Source organism: Passer domesticus, chromosome 9 (genome assembly GCF_036417665.1).
Source record: "Passer domesticus isolate bPasDom1 chromosome 9, bPasDom1.hap1, whole genome shotgun sequence".
Classification (NCBI taxonomy): Eukaryota; Metazoa; Chordata; class Aves; order Passeriformes; family Passeridae; genus Passer; species Passer domesticus.
This window is the reverse complement of record NC_087482.1, coordinates 16,594,363-16,609,178: the sequence shown is the minus strand read 5'-3', so window position 1 is coordinate 16,609,178 and position 14,816 is coordinate 16,594,363. Positions and strand designations below refer to the sequence as shown.

At 54.7% G+C, this 14,816-nt stretch overlaps 2 protein-coding genes across 2 annotated transcripts; both read right to left on the bottom strand.

The window, feature by feature from the left end:
* Positions 1-3,023: 3,023 nt before the first annotated feature.
* LOC135307240 (uncharacterized) lies at positions 3,024-5,805 on the bottom strand. Its single transcript, XM_064431822.1, has 5 exons — positions 5,567-5,805; positions 5,363-5,455; positions 4,590-4,715; positions 4,076-4,226; positions 3,024-3,935 (listed from the first exon to the last, which is right to left on the bottom strand). Exons 1-5 carry the CDS (start codon positions 5,673-5,675, stop codon positions 3,572-3,574), a joined length of 843 nt encoding a protein of 280 aa, XP_064287892.1. The 5' UTR covers positions 5,676-5,805; the 3' UTR covers positions 3,024-3,571.
* A 4,688-nt stretch (positions 5,806-10,493) lies between these two features.
* LOC135307239 (uncharacterized) lies at positions 10,494-13,275 on the bottom strand. Its single transcript, XM_064431821.1, has 4 exons — positions 12,833-13,275; positions 12,060-12,185; positions 11,546-11,696; positions 10,494-11,405 (listed from the first exon to the last, which is right to left on the bottom strand). The coding sequence occupies exons 1-4, from the start codon at positions 12,921-12,923 to the stop codon at positions 11,042-11,044; spliced, it is 732 nt and encodes a 243-aa protein (XP_064287891.1). The 5' UTR covers positions 12,924-13,275; the 3' UTR covers positions 10,494-11,041.
* Positions 13,276-14,816: the final 1,541 nt, after the last annotated feature.

Genomic DNA, 14,816 nt, shown 5'->3' with positions numbered 1-14,816 from the left:
GAAGGCCGCAGCCCATAATGAGCAGAGGGCCAGAGCAGGCTGGAGGGTGTCTTGGTGACATCTCCTTCCTACGTAGGACCCAGGCAGGCTGCCCAGCTGCCTCGGCCTTGGCTCTGAGCGCCATCTCGGGCCCTCCATTCCTGCCCCAGGGGAGGCACCGATGAACACGGCCCTCCTTTTTTCCTTAAGGGGCCACACGCCCAGGCTCTCCCTTACCGCCCTCCGCGCCACTGTGCTGCTCGGCGGCCCGTCACCAGCTGCGGCACCAGTGTCCCCAGAGCTCCTGTGCTGCTGCTGAAGCCGCCCGCGGCGTGTGGCCCGGCGGGGCGGCAGCGCTGCCCGCAGCCCGCGGCCTCCTCGTCCCCTGCTGCCGCCATTGTGCACGGGGCCCTGAGGGGCGGGCACGGGGCTGCGGGGCTGTGCCGGCCCCGCTTGCCGGGCCTCAGCCCCAGCTGCTGCCGCTGGCTGGCAGCGACCACTGCAGCAGGAAAACACCTCGGGGTTTACTGGAGTGCATACAAAAACTGCCCCTGGGCTTCTCCTTGTGTGTTGCTCTAGCCAATTGCCAGTCCCTTGCTTGCCCGCTATAGCCCTGTTCTTTGCCACTCGCTCTCTATTTTGTTGTCCCTGCAAAGCTTCTTCAACAGTCTCCATCCCGCCCCAGCCCAGCGTTCGCTCTCTCCTGCTCCCTCCTGCTCATTCTGCGTCTCTTCCTCTGTCCCTGCTGCCCCTTCCCGCAGCTCCAGCCCCGTTCCCTGGCCCTCTTTTGCTCCCCTTGTCTCTCCATTCTGCTTCCTGCCCCTGTCTCTTCGGTCTCTATTTCTCGGCTCCGCTGCCTGGGCCATGCTCGCTTCAGACTCCCAGGCGAACCGCCCCGGCAGCCGCTCTCTGCAGCCGGGACACGGCGGGGAGCTCTCCTGCGGCGACACGACAGCGGCCAATGGGGCCCGACACCGGCGCCTCGGCCCTCGCGCCGGAGCGGGGCCGCTCCCAGGCAGCGGCGGCAGCTGGAGCTGCGGCCCGGGAAGCGGGGCCGGCACAGCCCCACAGCCCCGGGCCCGCCCCTCCCGGCCCCAGTGGCAGAGAGCAGGGATGAGGTGGCAAACCAAGGCACTGGCCACTGGACAGAGCAACACACAAGGCAAATGCCAGGCACGCTTTTTGCCGGACCCCATTGAATCCAGAGCTCTTTTGCTGCTGCAGTGGCATGTCAGCTCCCTCAGAAGCAGCCGAGGCATTTCAGAAAGGGCACTGCAGGGCATGAGCGTGCATATGTCCCACAGCTCTCAGTTGTGCATCTGGAAGGCTGCAAGTGTGGGTGTCTATATGAGAAGAGTTTGTGAGGCTTGCTTCAAGGCTTGAGGCACAGCTCTCTTCTGAACAGAGCCTTGGGCTGCCCTCTCAGGAGGTGGCTATCTCAGAGCTGCTGCTATCTCAGAGAGGCCCATGAGAGACAGCGCAGAGGCGCAGCTGGAGCTGCTGTGGAGAGCAGAGGAGAGGAACAAGGGTGAGGAGCTCAGTGGTTCCTCTTCATCACTTCAAAGGGAAGAGCATTGTCTTGGGACAGTCTTTACCGCCCGAGCAAGAAGTAGAAGGACCCCCCCAAAAGCCCACTGTCCAGAGATGCCTTCAAGCATCTCTCGGGCAATTGCTGCCGGCAATATCCTCCCCACACACTGCAGGCAACAGTCAGCCTCAACAGCAGCTGTGCTGCGTTCCTTGGACAGCAGCTTTGCTGCACTCACACCTCCAGCTTTGGCTGCAGATGGCCCAGCTGGAGCAGGCATGGGCAAAGGCCTGCAGGACCACCGTCAGTCGGACTCGTGAGCCCAGGACAGCAGTTCCCTGGCATGCTGGTTTCTTGCAGTGCCTCGCTTTCTTCATCTGAGACAGGCACTCCGTCACTTCTTTCCACCTGGAAGGCCTTCCTACATTCCATCACTTGAGAAATCCAGCAGGAAATACCCCCATCTATATTGCCTGAGTCTTAATCTCCCTGAACTAAAAGTTAAGTCAAGTCCAAAAACAGGAATAAATGAGCCTGCATCTGCCACACTCGCTCAAGCAAAAGATCACATCAACGTTTGTGGTAATCGGCGGAAGAAATGCGGCACTCAATATGAGTGATCAGCAAATCTCAAAACTTTATTGGTAGGCACATACATTTATATTGGTGTTAATGAGGCCAATACATATTGCAAAAGGTGAGCTCATTATTGGTTAGTTACTTATCAGCTAACTACACCTACCTTAGCATTCTTGTGGCTACTATGTTGCAGCTGTCCACATCTTTTCTTCATATTTCTAACTAACCATCCTCTCCCCCATCCTGATGTGGCACCAAGGGCTCAGTGCCCTTGCCAGGTTTGGACACTGTCCGCTGACTCCTATCCTCATCTCCTTCTTGCTTAACTAACGGTATTATATCAGTGTGACCTTTGTCAACTAGCTAGCTGTTCACAAAATCCTCCACAAAAGTTCTCTGTTCTATTCCAGCTCTGGGCTTTTTTCCCATACTGCGTGAAACAAGACTGTAATTTTTATTATAATTATAGTCGCTGTTATCCATCTAATTTTTAAGAAGGCTCCTGTGATTGATAGGACATTCCTTCCCCTCTCACACAGCCCGGCTCCAGCTTTCTGCTCCTTGATGCTCCTCTCTTGAAGCTCTTCGGGGAGGGACTGCCACGACCTAAGTCACCACCTTGGGTCTCTTGATGTGCTCACTGCTGGACAGCCATCCCTCGCAGAACATCTTTCCCTCTCTGCCCAGACCTTCCTGATTCAGGGCAGCATCCCAAATGAGCTCCCAGAGAAGTTTCTGCATGTCACTGCTAGCCAGCGTGTCCCCGTGCTGGTGCAGGAAAGCTTTGTGAACGGCCACTGCTGGGAAAGCAGGCTGAGGTGGCACAAGCAGCTCCTGCACTGCAGTGCAAGTTTCTCAGAGCTCCTGTCACAGCCCCAGCCCTGCTCCCAGCTCTGTGCATTCTACCCCAACAGAAACAGCCACACCAGGCAAGAACTTACTGCTTTTGGAAAAATATTTATTTATCAAGATCAAGAAAACAATAATTGTCTGCTAATACCAAGTATCACTATCACTAAATGTACCACTATCACAAAAACAATCACCATCCTCCAATATTAACTATCACTATCGCTAATACAATCATTGTCCTCTAATATCAAATAACGCTATCATTAAAACAATCACTATCCTCTAATATTAACTATCACTATCATTAAAACAACCACCACCCTCTAATATCAAGTATCCCTATCACTATCACTAAAAGAATCACTACCACTATCACTATCTATGACTATCACTATCACTAATACAATCACCCTCCTCTAATATCAAGTAACGCTATCATTGAAACAATCACTATCCCCTAATATTAACTAACGCTATCATTAAAACCATCACTATCCTCTAATATTAACTATCACTATCATTAAAACAACCACCACCCTCTAATATCAAGTGTCCCTATCACTATCACTAAAAGAATCACTACCACTATCACTATTTATGGCTATCACTATCACTAACCATCTATCACTATCACTAATCTTCATCCTCTAACAGATAGTAGTCCTGCAGGTATTGGTAGGAGGGCCAAGAGGATGCTGTGGGCTGAGGTGACTCCAGGGAAATCCAGTGGTCCCGTGAAGAGGTGTTGTCAGCCAGAGCACAGAAGGAGCAGGTGGGCAGAGGTGACGGGTCTGCGCTCATGTTCTTGTGCAGCTGGGCGAGCTCTGCTGCAAAGAGCTCAGGAAACAGGCGGCAGCTGTCCCTGAACCCGTTGCCTTGGGCTCTCTCGCTGCTTCCTGCTCCTTCTCCTGACTGTGGTTCACCTCTAGGCTGACCACAGCTTTCCCAGGAAGAGTCCCAGTCCTGTCCTGTTGCCTCTTTGTCCTCCTGGCTCCTCCTGTAGAAACAGATTTCCAAGAAGACTCCTCACAGATAGGAATTTGGAGCACAGTTTCCTCAGAGCCCTGCTAGGAGCCGCCTGGGCGCTCCTGCATGCTGCAAAGACTTCCTTGCCAATGGCAGCAATTAATAACTCACCTGTCTCTCTTCAGCAGCTGATGCATGACTAGATAGCCAGACACTGCCCCAAGCAGAAGCAAAGCTGAGGCTGCTACTGTCCCTACTAGGATGTAGTACTTGCTCGGGTCACAGTGTCCAGCAGTCTGGGCTTTTTGCCCACCGGATGACCCTGGCAGGAGAAGAGACAATGCAAGAGTCAGCGTTTGTGCTCTGCACTAGGCATAACCCCACAGTGTGCTTCAGCTGCCCAAGGACTGGCACTGCTAGTGGATCAGAACTGACATCTGATGTTGTCTTCAGAGATGGCTTCCTCTGGCTCTGGTGTCTTAGCATCAGGGACCAAGAGGGATCCCATCAAGCTCTCATGCACAAGAGCCCAGTGTGTGCCAGGGAGCAGCACTGCCCCATCTACTCCTCCGGGCTGCAGGCCCGGGCTGCGTGCTGGGCACCTGCAATTCACCCATGGAGAGCACTGCAGGGATACAGCAGAAATGCTGCTCTTTGCCCAAGACAGCATCTAGCAAGCACTCACCTGAATATTCCTCAGGCTCAGCAAGTGTCCTGGTGTCCTCTGTTGGTTCTCTTTTTTCATGTGAGCCTGGCACACTGTCACTTTCTTCCACAGCTAAGGTCTCCGGCACAGTCTCAGAATCTGTCTCTTCAGAAAAACAAAACATTGCACACATTAAGCAGAAGCCACTGCCCCTCAGCACAAGCACGGTACCATGGCCTGGGCATTCCGGCAAGCGGCGCTGACGAGGCCGCTGTCCCCCCCAAGACAGGAGGAATCGACAGCTGGATTTTCTGCAGTGCAACAAGAAGTGCAGACCCAAACCAGCCAAGACTTAACCAAATGACCCACAGAAGGAGTACCTTCAGGTTCCCCCTCACCCTTGGACTCCAGCTTCAACCCGTCCCTGAGCCTGAGCTTCGCAAGGGGCAGCCAAGGCTTGCTCTGATGTCATTGCTGCCTCCATGCTGTGCTGAGCGTGTGGCGAACCCAAATTCAGCACTGGCCTTTGCCCAACATCTGGATGCCAATGTCTGCACAGAGCAGCCCTGGCCAGGAATGCTGCAACTGCAGCAGCAGCTGGAGAAGCCCCTGGCAGTCATCTGGAAGAACAGCTGCGAGCGGAGGCTGTGCTGGACCATCTCTAGGGCTCCCTGCAGGAGCTGTGAAATGGAGTGGGCCTGCAGCAGGACTCTGACTGAGTGCTTCTGCCTGTCCAGGATACAGCACATGCCTACAGGAAGCAAAAGCTCAGCTTCCCGGCTGCCAGGGTTAACAGAGTGGGATATACTAACCAGATGGGGCTTCATGCAAGGCTGCCAGGAGCTCCTCTGGAACATCCGGCAATCCTTCAGGGAACTCTTCAGGAACCTTGTCATCGTTCATCCCTATTGTTAGATTTACAAAAGCACGTTAACCTATGACGGTATTTTTCTCGTGAATAAAACAGGGAAAAGGGGCGCTCCTTTTTGTGAAGGCAGGACAGACTGACTACTCACGCTTGAGGTACCAGCTCGGAGTCAGCACGGTATCTGCCCCTCGCTCAGGGCCTGAAAGAGCACTCTCTGTGTCCACAACTACAACCAAACACCCACAAGAAGTTACCATCACGTGCACTGCCCTGATGGGCACACCTCAAGGCCTGGATGTGGAAGGCACTGCTAGGGCACGCTCAAGCAGGTCTGCATCCTCACAGCTGCAGGGGGGTCTGGCTGCCCTTGGGACACTGAGCTGGCAGCTCCCACATGAAGGGAAAAGCCGTGGCGTGCCCACATGATCTGTGTGCGGGTCAGCCCTGGAGCCGGGCCAGAAGGCTGGACACCCAGAGCGGAGGGACGGACAGCCACTGCTGAGTGATGGAGAACTGGTGCTGAGCTTCCGGGCCTGACCCGACCCTCCCCACATCCTTGCTCCTTAGGAAGCTCTCTCCATGCTGCACCCTAAAGCAGCTGCAGCCCCTCACACCTCCCCTGGAGCCTCTGCCCCTCTGCCTGCCCCGTGCTGCCTTCCTGGCTCAGCCATCCCTGCTCCCGGCCCCGCTGCTGCCAGCCAGGGCTGTGTGCTGGCCCCTGCCTGCCTACCTGCTCCCTGCCCAGCTGCTGGAGCACTCTGGGCATTCTGGGCTGGCAGGGCCACGAGAAAGAGCAGCAGGAGGTAGCGGCTCAGGACCATGATCCCCCCTGCTAGCAACACTCTGCTGCTGCTGCTGCTGCTGCTGCTGCTGCTGCTGCTGCTGCTGCTGCTGCTGCTGCTGCAGTGTTGCCCAGAGCGAGCACTGAAGAGCACAGTGGGGCTCTGGAACCTGACATCAAACAGAGCTCTGTGACCTCAGAACAAAGTGATGGCTGTGAAGGCCCCAATGTACGCCCACGTTGCCTGTGAATTCCTGCACCTCCCCTCTACTGAATTTCCTTCTTCTGCACAGGAATGGAAGGAGCCAAATGGAGAAGGGCTGGAGTATTTTGGAGGCAGCATTGTGCATGGGAATGCAGAGGCACTCATGTCTTATTCCTCAGAAATTCCCTAGAAGAAGACCTGGATGAAGGCTGCTGTAAAAAGCCCAAATTCAAGAGTGTTTCTTTGGCAGTATTTTTGTCTGAAAGAATTGTGGCAAAAACCTGCTTTTCCCATGACTTCTGCTACACTTTCATGACCTTTGATGGCAGCACTGCTTCCATCCTCCACTGTCACCTAAACATGGCTGTGCAGTGCTGACGCATCTCCCCCGTCAGCCTGGTTTACTCCCTTTTCCACTTCCAATGCTACTTAAAGCTCTCTCAAGGAGCCCTGCTAACTCTGGAGCCAAGAGCCTTTTTCCCTTTCAGGCAGATGTAGCCCATGTGCCACCATCAGGCCTGCTGTCCTGTAGAGTAACCCACGGTCAAACTCCCACACTGTTGCTGGGAACACCGGGCTGCCGCCTATTCACCTCTAGAGCCTTCCTGGGTCTGGCTCACTGCACGTGGGGGAAGAAAATACCACATGCGCCCCAGATCCCTCAAGCAGTCATCCAGAGCCCCTGAGCTCCCTCTGCCTTGTCCTCGGACACCATCAGGCACCGCCACGGGACACACACAAATGTCTTGGTTGCTGCAGATATCAGGTAACACTGCTGGCCTTTTAACCGAGCAGCTCTTCTGGCAAATAAATATGCATGACTTATGTGTGCCAGGCAACCTACGCTCAGAAGCTCTTGGACAGCCTTCTAGAGCACCTTTGATACGGTTGTCCCTGAAGCACTACTTAAGCCCCAGGTGTTTCCAGCTGCAAGCAAAGAGGCACTGACAGATTTCCACCCCTCGGGTCTCTCTCCAAGGCTCGTAAGAGTCCTATGCAGCTGACAAGCTGCAGAAACTCGGCCCATGGCATCCTCTGGAATCAAGCACACATCACTGCCCACCGTGAAGGCCGCAGCCCATAATGAGCAGAGGGCCAGAGCAGGCTGGAGGGTGTCTTGGTGACATCTCCTTCCTACGTAGGACCCAGGCAGGCTGCCCAGCTGCCTCGGCCTTGGCTCTGAGCGCCATCTCGGGCCCTCCATTCCTGCCCCAGGGGAGGCACCGATGAACACGGCCCTCCTTTTTTCCTTAAGGGGCCACACGCCCAGGCTCTCCCTTACCGCCCTCCGCGCCATTGTGCTGCTCGGCGGCCCGTCACCAGCTGCGGCACCAGTGTCCCCAGAGCTCCTGTGCTGCTGCTGAAGCCGCCCGCGGCGTGTGGCCCGGCGGGGCGGCAGCGCTGCCCGCAGCCCGCGGCCTCCTCGTCCCCTGCTGCCGCCATTGCGCACGGGGCCCTGAGGGGCGGGCACGGGGCTGCGGGGCTGTGCCGGCCCCGCTTGCCGGGCCTCAGCCCCAGCTGCTGCCGCTGGCTGGCAGCGACCACTGCAGCAGGAAAACACCTCGGGGTTTACTGGAGTGCATACAAAAACTGCCCCTGGGCTTCTCCTTGTGTGTTGCTCTAGCCAATTGCCAGTCCCTTGCTTGCCCGCTATAGCCCTGTTCTTTGCCACTCGCTCTCTATTTTGTTGTCCCTGCAAAGCTTCTTCAACAGTCTCCATCCCGCCCCAGCCCAGCGTTCGCTCTCTCCTGCTCCCTCCTGCTCATTCTGCGTCTCTTCCTCTGTCCCTGCTGCCCCTTCCCGCAGCTCCGGCCCCGTTCCCTGGCCCTCTTTTGCTCCCGTTGTCTCTCCGTTCTGCTTCCTGCCCCTGTCTCTTCGGTCTCTATTTCTCGGCTCCGCTCCCTGGGCCATGCTTGCTTCAGACTCCCAGGCGAACCGTCCCGGCAGCCGCTCTCTGCAGCCGGGACACGGCGGGGAGCTCTCCTGCGGCGGCACGACAGCGGCCAATGGGGCCCGACACCGGCGCCTCGGCCCTCGCGCCGGAGCGGGGCCGCTCCGAGGCAGCGGCGGCAGCTGGAGCTGCGGCCCGGGAAGCGGGGCCGGCACAGCCCCACAGCCCCTGGCCCGCCCCTCCCGGCCCCAGTGGCAGAGAGCAGGGATGAGGTGGCAAACCAAGGCACTGGCCACTGGACAGAGCAACACACAAGGCAAATGCCAGGCACGCTTTTTGCCGGACCCCATTGAATCCAGAGCTCTTTTGCTGCTGCAGTGGCATGTCAGCTCCCTCAGAAGCAGCCGAGGCATTTCAGAAAGGGCACTGCAGGGCATGAGCGTGCATATGTCCCACAGCTCTCAGTTGTGCATCTGGAAGGCTGCAAGTGTGGGTGTCTATATGAGAAGAGTTTGTGAGGCTTGCTTCAAGGCTTGAGGCACAGCTCTCTTCTGAACAGAGCCTTGGGCTGCCCTCTCAGGAGGTGGCTATCTCAGAGCTGCTGCTATCTCAGAGAGGCCCATGAGAGACAGCGCAGAGGCGCAGCTGGAGCTGCTGTGGAGAGCAAAGGAGAGGAACAAGGGTGAGGAGCTCAGTGGTTCCTCTTCATCACTTCAAAGGGAAGAACATTGTCTTGGGACAGTCTTTACCGCCCGAGCAAGAAGTAGAAGGACCCCCCCAAAAGCCCACTGTCCAGAGATGCCTTCAAGCATCTCTCGGGCAATTGCTGCCGGCAATATCCTCCCCACACACTGCAGGCAACAGTCAGCCTCAACAGCAGCTGTGCTGCGTTCCTTGGACAGCAGCTTTGCTGCACTCACACCTCCAGCTTTGGCTGCAGATGGCCCAGCTGGAGCAGGCATGGGCAAAGGCCTGCAGGACCACCGTCAGTCGGACTCGTGAGCCCAGGACAGCAGTTCCCTGGCATGCTGGTTTCTTGCAGTGCCTCGCTTTCTTCATCTGAGACAGGCACTCCGTCACTTCTTTCCACCTGGAAGGCCTTCCTACATTCCATCACTTGAGAAATCCAGCAGGAAATACCCCCATCTATATTGCCTGAGTCTTAATCTCCCTGAACTAAAAGTTAAGTCAAGTCCAAAAACAGGAATAAATGAGCCTGCATCTGCCACACTCGCTCAAGCAAAAGATCACATCAAAGTTTGTGGTAATCGGCGGAAGAAATGCGGCACTCAATATGAGTGATCAGCAAATCTCAAAACTTTATTGGTAGGCACATACATTTATATTGGTGTTAATGAGGCCAATACATATTGCAAAAGGTGAGCTCATTATTGGTTAGTTACTTATCAGCTAACTACACCTACCTTAGCATTCTTGTGGCTACTATGTTGCAGCTGTCCACATCTTTTCTTCATATTTCTAACTAACCATCCTCTCCCCCATCCTGATGTTGCACCAAGGGCTCAGTGCCCTTGCCAGGTTTGGACACTGTCCGCTGACTCCTATCCTCATCTCCTTCTTGCTTAACTAACGGTATTATATCAGTGTGACCTTTGTCAACTAGCTAGCTGTTCACAAAATCCTCCACAAAAGTTCTCTGTTCTATCCCAGCTCTGGGCTTTTTTCCCATACTGCGTGCGACAAGACTGTAATTTTTATTATAATTATAGTCGCTGTTATCCATCTAATTTTTAAGAAGGCTCCTGTGATTGATAGGACATTCCTTCCCCTCTCACACAGCCCGGCTCCAGCTTTCTGCTCCTTGATGCTCCTCTCTTGAAGCTCTTCAGGGAGGGACTGCCACGACCTAAGTCACCACCTCGGGTCTCTTGATGTGCTCACTGCTGGACAGCCATCCCTCGCAGAACATCTTTCCCTCTCTGCCCAGACCTTCCTGATTCAGGGCAGCATCCCAAATGAGCTCCCAGAGAAGTTTCTGCATGTCACTGCTAGCCAGCGTGTCCCCGTGCTGGTGCAGGAAAGCTTTGTGAACGGCCACTGCTGGGAAAGCAGGCTGAGGTGGCACAAGCAGCTCCTGCACTGCAGTGCAAGTTTCTCAGAGCTCCTGTCACAGCCCCAGCCCTGCTCCCAGCTCTGTGCATTCTACCCCAACAGAAACAGCCACACCAGGCAAGAACTTACTGCTTTTGGAAAAATATTTATTTATCAAGATCAAGAAAACAATAATTGTCTGCTAATACCAAGTATCACTATCACTAAATGTACCACTATCACAAAAACAATCACCATCCTCCAATATTAACTATCACTATCGCTAATACAATCATTGTCCTCTAATATCAAATAACGCTATCATTAAAACAATCACTATCCTCTAATATTAACTATCACTATCATTAAAACAACCACCACCCTCTAATATCAAGTATCCCTATCACTATCACTAAAAGAATCACTACCACTATCACTATCTATGACTATCACTATCACTAATACAATCACCCTCCTCTAATATCAAGTAACGCTATCATTGAAACAATCACTATCCCCTAATATTAACTAACGCTATCATTAAAACCATCACTATCCTCTAATATTAACTATCACTATCATTAAAACAACCACCACCCTCTAATATCAAGTGTCCCTATCACTATCACTAAAAGAATCACTACCACTATCACTATTTATGGCTATCACTATCACTAACCATCTATCACTATCACTAATCTTCATCCTCTAACAGATAGTAGTCCTGCAGGTATTGGTAGGAGGGCCAAGAGGATGCTGTGGGCTGAGGTGACTCCAGGGAAATCCAGTGGTCCCGTGAAGAGGTGTTGTCAGCCAGAGCACAGAAGGAGCAGGTGGGCAGAGGTGACGGGTCTGCGCTCATGTTCTTGTGCAGCTGGGCGAGCTCTGCTGCAAAGAGCTCAGGAAACAGGCGGCAGCTGTCCCTGAACCCGTTGCCTTGGGCTCTCTCGCTGCTTCCTGCTCCTTCTCCTGACTGTGGTTCACCTCTAGGCTGACCACAGCTTTCCCAGGAAGAGTCCCAGTCCTGTCCTGTTGCCTCTTTGTCCTCCTGGCTCCTCCTGTAGAAACAGATTTCCAAGAAGACTCCTCACAGATAGGAATTTGGAGCACAGTTTCCTCAGAGCCCTGCTAGGAGCCGCCTGGGCGCTCCTGCATGCTGCAAAGACTTCCTTGCCAATGGCAGCAATTAATAACTCACCTGTCTCTCTTCAGCAGCTGATGCATGACTAGATAGCCAGACACTGCCCCAAGCAGAAGCAAAGCTGAGGCTGCTACTGTCCCTACTAGGATGTAGTACTTGCTCGGGTCACAGTGTCCAGCAGTCTGGGCTTTTTGCCCACCGGATGACCCTGGCAGGAGAAGAGACAATGCAAGAGTCAGCGTTTGTGCTCTGCACTAGGCATAACCCCACAGTGTGCTTCAGCTGCCCAAGGACTGGCACTGCTAGTGGATCAGAACTGACATCTGATGTTGTCTTCAGAGATGGCTTCCTCTGGCTCTGGTGTCTTAGCATCAGGGACCAAGAGGGATCCCATCAAGCTCTCATGCACAAGAGCCCAGTGTGTGCCAGGGAGCAGCACTGCCCCATCTACTCCTCCGGGCTGCAGGCCCGGGCTGCGTGCTGGGCACCTGCAATTCACCCATGGAGAGCACTGCAGGGATACAGCAGAAATGCTGCTCTTTGCCCAAGACAGCATCTAGCAAGCACTCACCTGAATATTCCTCAGGCTCAGCAAGTGTCCTGGTGTCCTCTGTTGGTTCTCTTTTTTCATGTGAGCCTGGCACACTGTCACTTTCTTCCACAGCTAAGGTCTCCGGCACAGTCTCAGAATCTGTCTCTTCAGAAAAACAAAACATTGCACACATTAAGCAGAAGCCACTGCCCCTCAGCACAAGCACGGTACCATGGCCTGGGCATTCCGGCAAGCGGCGCTGACGAGGCCGCTGTCCCCCCCAAGACAGGAGGAATCGACAGCTGGATTTTCTGCAGTGCAACAAGAAGTGCAGACCCAAACCAGCCAAGACTTAACCAAATGACCCACAGAAGGAGTACCTTCAGGTTCCCCCTCACCCTTGGACTCCAGCTTCAACCCGTCCCTGAGCCTGAGCTTCGCAAGGGGCAGCCAAGGCTTGCTCTGATGTCATTGCTGCCTCCATGCTGTGCTGAGCGTGTGGCGAACCCAAATTCAGCACTGGCCTTTGCCCAACATCTGGATGCCAATGTCTGCACAGAGCAGCCCTGGCCAGGAATGCTGCAACTGCAGCAGCAGCTGGAGAAGCCCCTGGCAGTCATCTGGAAGAACAGCTGCGAGCGGAGGCTGTGCTGGACCATCTCTAGGGCTCCCTGCAGGAGCTGTGAAATGGAGTGGGCCTGCAGCAGGACTCTGACTGAGTGCTTCTGCCTGTCCAGGATACAGCACATGCCTACAGGAAGCAAAAGCTCAGCTTCCCGGCTGCCAGGGTTAACAGAGTGGGATATACTAACCAGATGGGGCTTCATGCAAGGCTGCCAGGAGCTCCTCTGGAACATCCGGCAATCCTTCAGGGAACTCTTCAGGAACCTTGTCATCGTTCATCCCTATTGTTAGATTTACAAAAGCACGTTAACCTATGACGGTATTTTTCTCGTGAATAAAACAGGGAAAAGGGGCGCTCCTTTTTGTGAAGGCAGGACAGACTGACTACTCACGCTTGAGGTACCAGCTCGGAGTCAGCACGGTATCTGCCCCTCGCTCAGGGCCTGAAAGAGCACTCTCTGTGTCCACAACTACAACCAAACACCCACAAGAAGTTACCATCACGTGCACTGCCCTGATGGGCACACCTCAAGGCCTGGATGTGGAAGGCACTGCTAGGGCACGCTCAAGCAGGTCTGCATCCTCACAGCTGCAGGGGGGTCTGGCTGCCCTTGGGACACTGAGCTGGCAGCTCCCACATGAAGGGAAAAGCCGTGGCGTGCCCACATGATCTGTGTGCGGGTCAGCCCTGGAGCCGGGCCAGAAGGCTGGACACCCAGAGCGGAGGGACGGACAGCCACTGCTGAGTGATGGAGAACTGGTGCTGAGCTTCCGGGCCTGACCCGACCCTCCCCACATCCTTGCTCCTTAGGAAGCTCTCTCCATGCTGCACCCTAAAGCAGCTGCAGCCCCTCACACCTCCCCTGGAGCCTCTGCCCCTCTGCCTGCCCCGTGCTGCCTTCCTGGCTCAGCCATCCCTGCTCCCGGCCCCGCTGCTGCCAGCCAGGGCTGTGTGCTGGCCCCTGCCTGCCTACCTGCTCCCTGCCCAGCTGCTGGAGCACTCTGGGCATTCTGGGCTGTCAGGGCCACGAGAAAGAGCAGCAGGAGGTAGCGGCTCAGGACCATGATCCCCCCTGCTAGCAACACTCTGCTGCTGCTGCTGCTGCTGCTGCAGTGTTGCCCAGAGCGAGCACTGAAGAGCACAGTGGGGCTCTGGAACCTGACATCAAACAGAGCTCTGTGACCTCAGAACAAAGTGATGGCTGTGAAGGCCCCAATGTACGCCCACGTTGCCTGTGAATTCCTGCACCTCCCCTCTACTGAATTTCCTTCTTCTGCACAGGAATGGAAGGAGCCAAATGGAGAAGGGCTGGAGTATTTTGGAGGCAGCATTGTGCATGGGAATGCAGAGGCACTCATGTCTTATTCCTCAGAAATTCCCTAGAAGAAGACCTGGATGAAGGCTGCTGTAAAAAGCCCAAATTCAAGAGTGTTTCTTTGGCAGTATTTTTGTCTGAAAGAATTGTGGCAAAAACCTGCTTTTCCCATGACTTCTGCTACACTTTCATGACCTTTGATGGCAGCACTGCTTCCATCCTCCACTGTCACCCAAACATGGCTGTGCAGTGCTGACGCATCTCCCCCGTCAGCCTGGTTTACTCCCTTTTCCACTTCCAATGCTACTTAAAGCTCTCTCAAGGAGCCCTGCTAACTCTGGAGCCAAGAGCCTTTTTCCCTTTCAGGCAGATGTAGCCCATGTGCCACCATCAGGCCTGCTGTCCTGTAGAGTAACCCACGGTCAAACTCCCACACTGTTGCTGGGAACACCGGGCTGCCGCCTATTCACCTCTAGAGCCTTCCTGGGTCTGGCTCACTGCACGTGGGGGAAGAAAATACCACATGCGCCCCAGATCCCTCAAGCAGTCATCCAGAGCCCCTGAGCTCCCTCTGCCTTGTCCTCGGACACCATCAGGCACCGCCATGGGACACACACAAATGTCTTGGTTGCTGCAGATATCAGGTAACACTGCTGGCCTTTTAGCCGAGCAGCTCTTCTGGCAAATAAATGTGCATGACTTATGTGTGCCAGGCAACCTACGCTCAGAAGCTCTTGGACAGCCTTCTAGAGCACCTTTGGTACGGTTGTCCCTGAAGCACCACTTAAGCCCCAGGTGTTTCCAGCTGCAAGCAAAGAGGCACTGACAGATTTCCACCCCTCGGGTCTCTCTCCAA

What these genes read in the sequence shown, in the direction of transcription:
- LOC135307240 (XM_064431822.1), bottom strand. Translation starts at nt 5,675, where the DNA reads ATGGTAACTTCTTGTGGGTGTTTGGTTGTAGTTGTGGACACAGAGAGT. An exon ending in TGAGCCTGAGGAATATTCAG is followed by an intron (nt 4,227 to 4,589) that starts GTGAGTGCTTGC and finishes TTCTCCTGCCAG; the next exon opens with GGTCATCCGGTGGGCAAAAA. An exon ending in CAGCTGCTGAAGAGAGACAG is followed by an intron (nt 3,936 to 4,075) that starts GTGAGTTATTAA and finishes CTGTTTCTACAG; the next exon opens with GAGGAGCCAGGAGGACAAAG.
- LOC135307239 (XM_064431821.1), bottom strand. Translation starts at nt 12,923, where the DNA reads ATGAACGATGACAAGGTTCCTGAAGAGTTCCCTGAAGGATTGCCGGAT. An exon ending in CTTGCATGAAGCCCCATCTG is followed by an intron (nt 12,186 to 12,832) that starts GTTAGTATATCC and finishes GTTTTTCTGAAG; the next exon opens with AGACAGATTCTGAGACTGTG. An exon ending in TGAGCCTGAGGAATATTCAG is followed by an intron (nt 11,697 to 12,059) that starts GTGAGTGCTTGC and finishes TTCTCCTGCCAG; the next exon opens with GGTCATCCGGTGGGCAAAAA.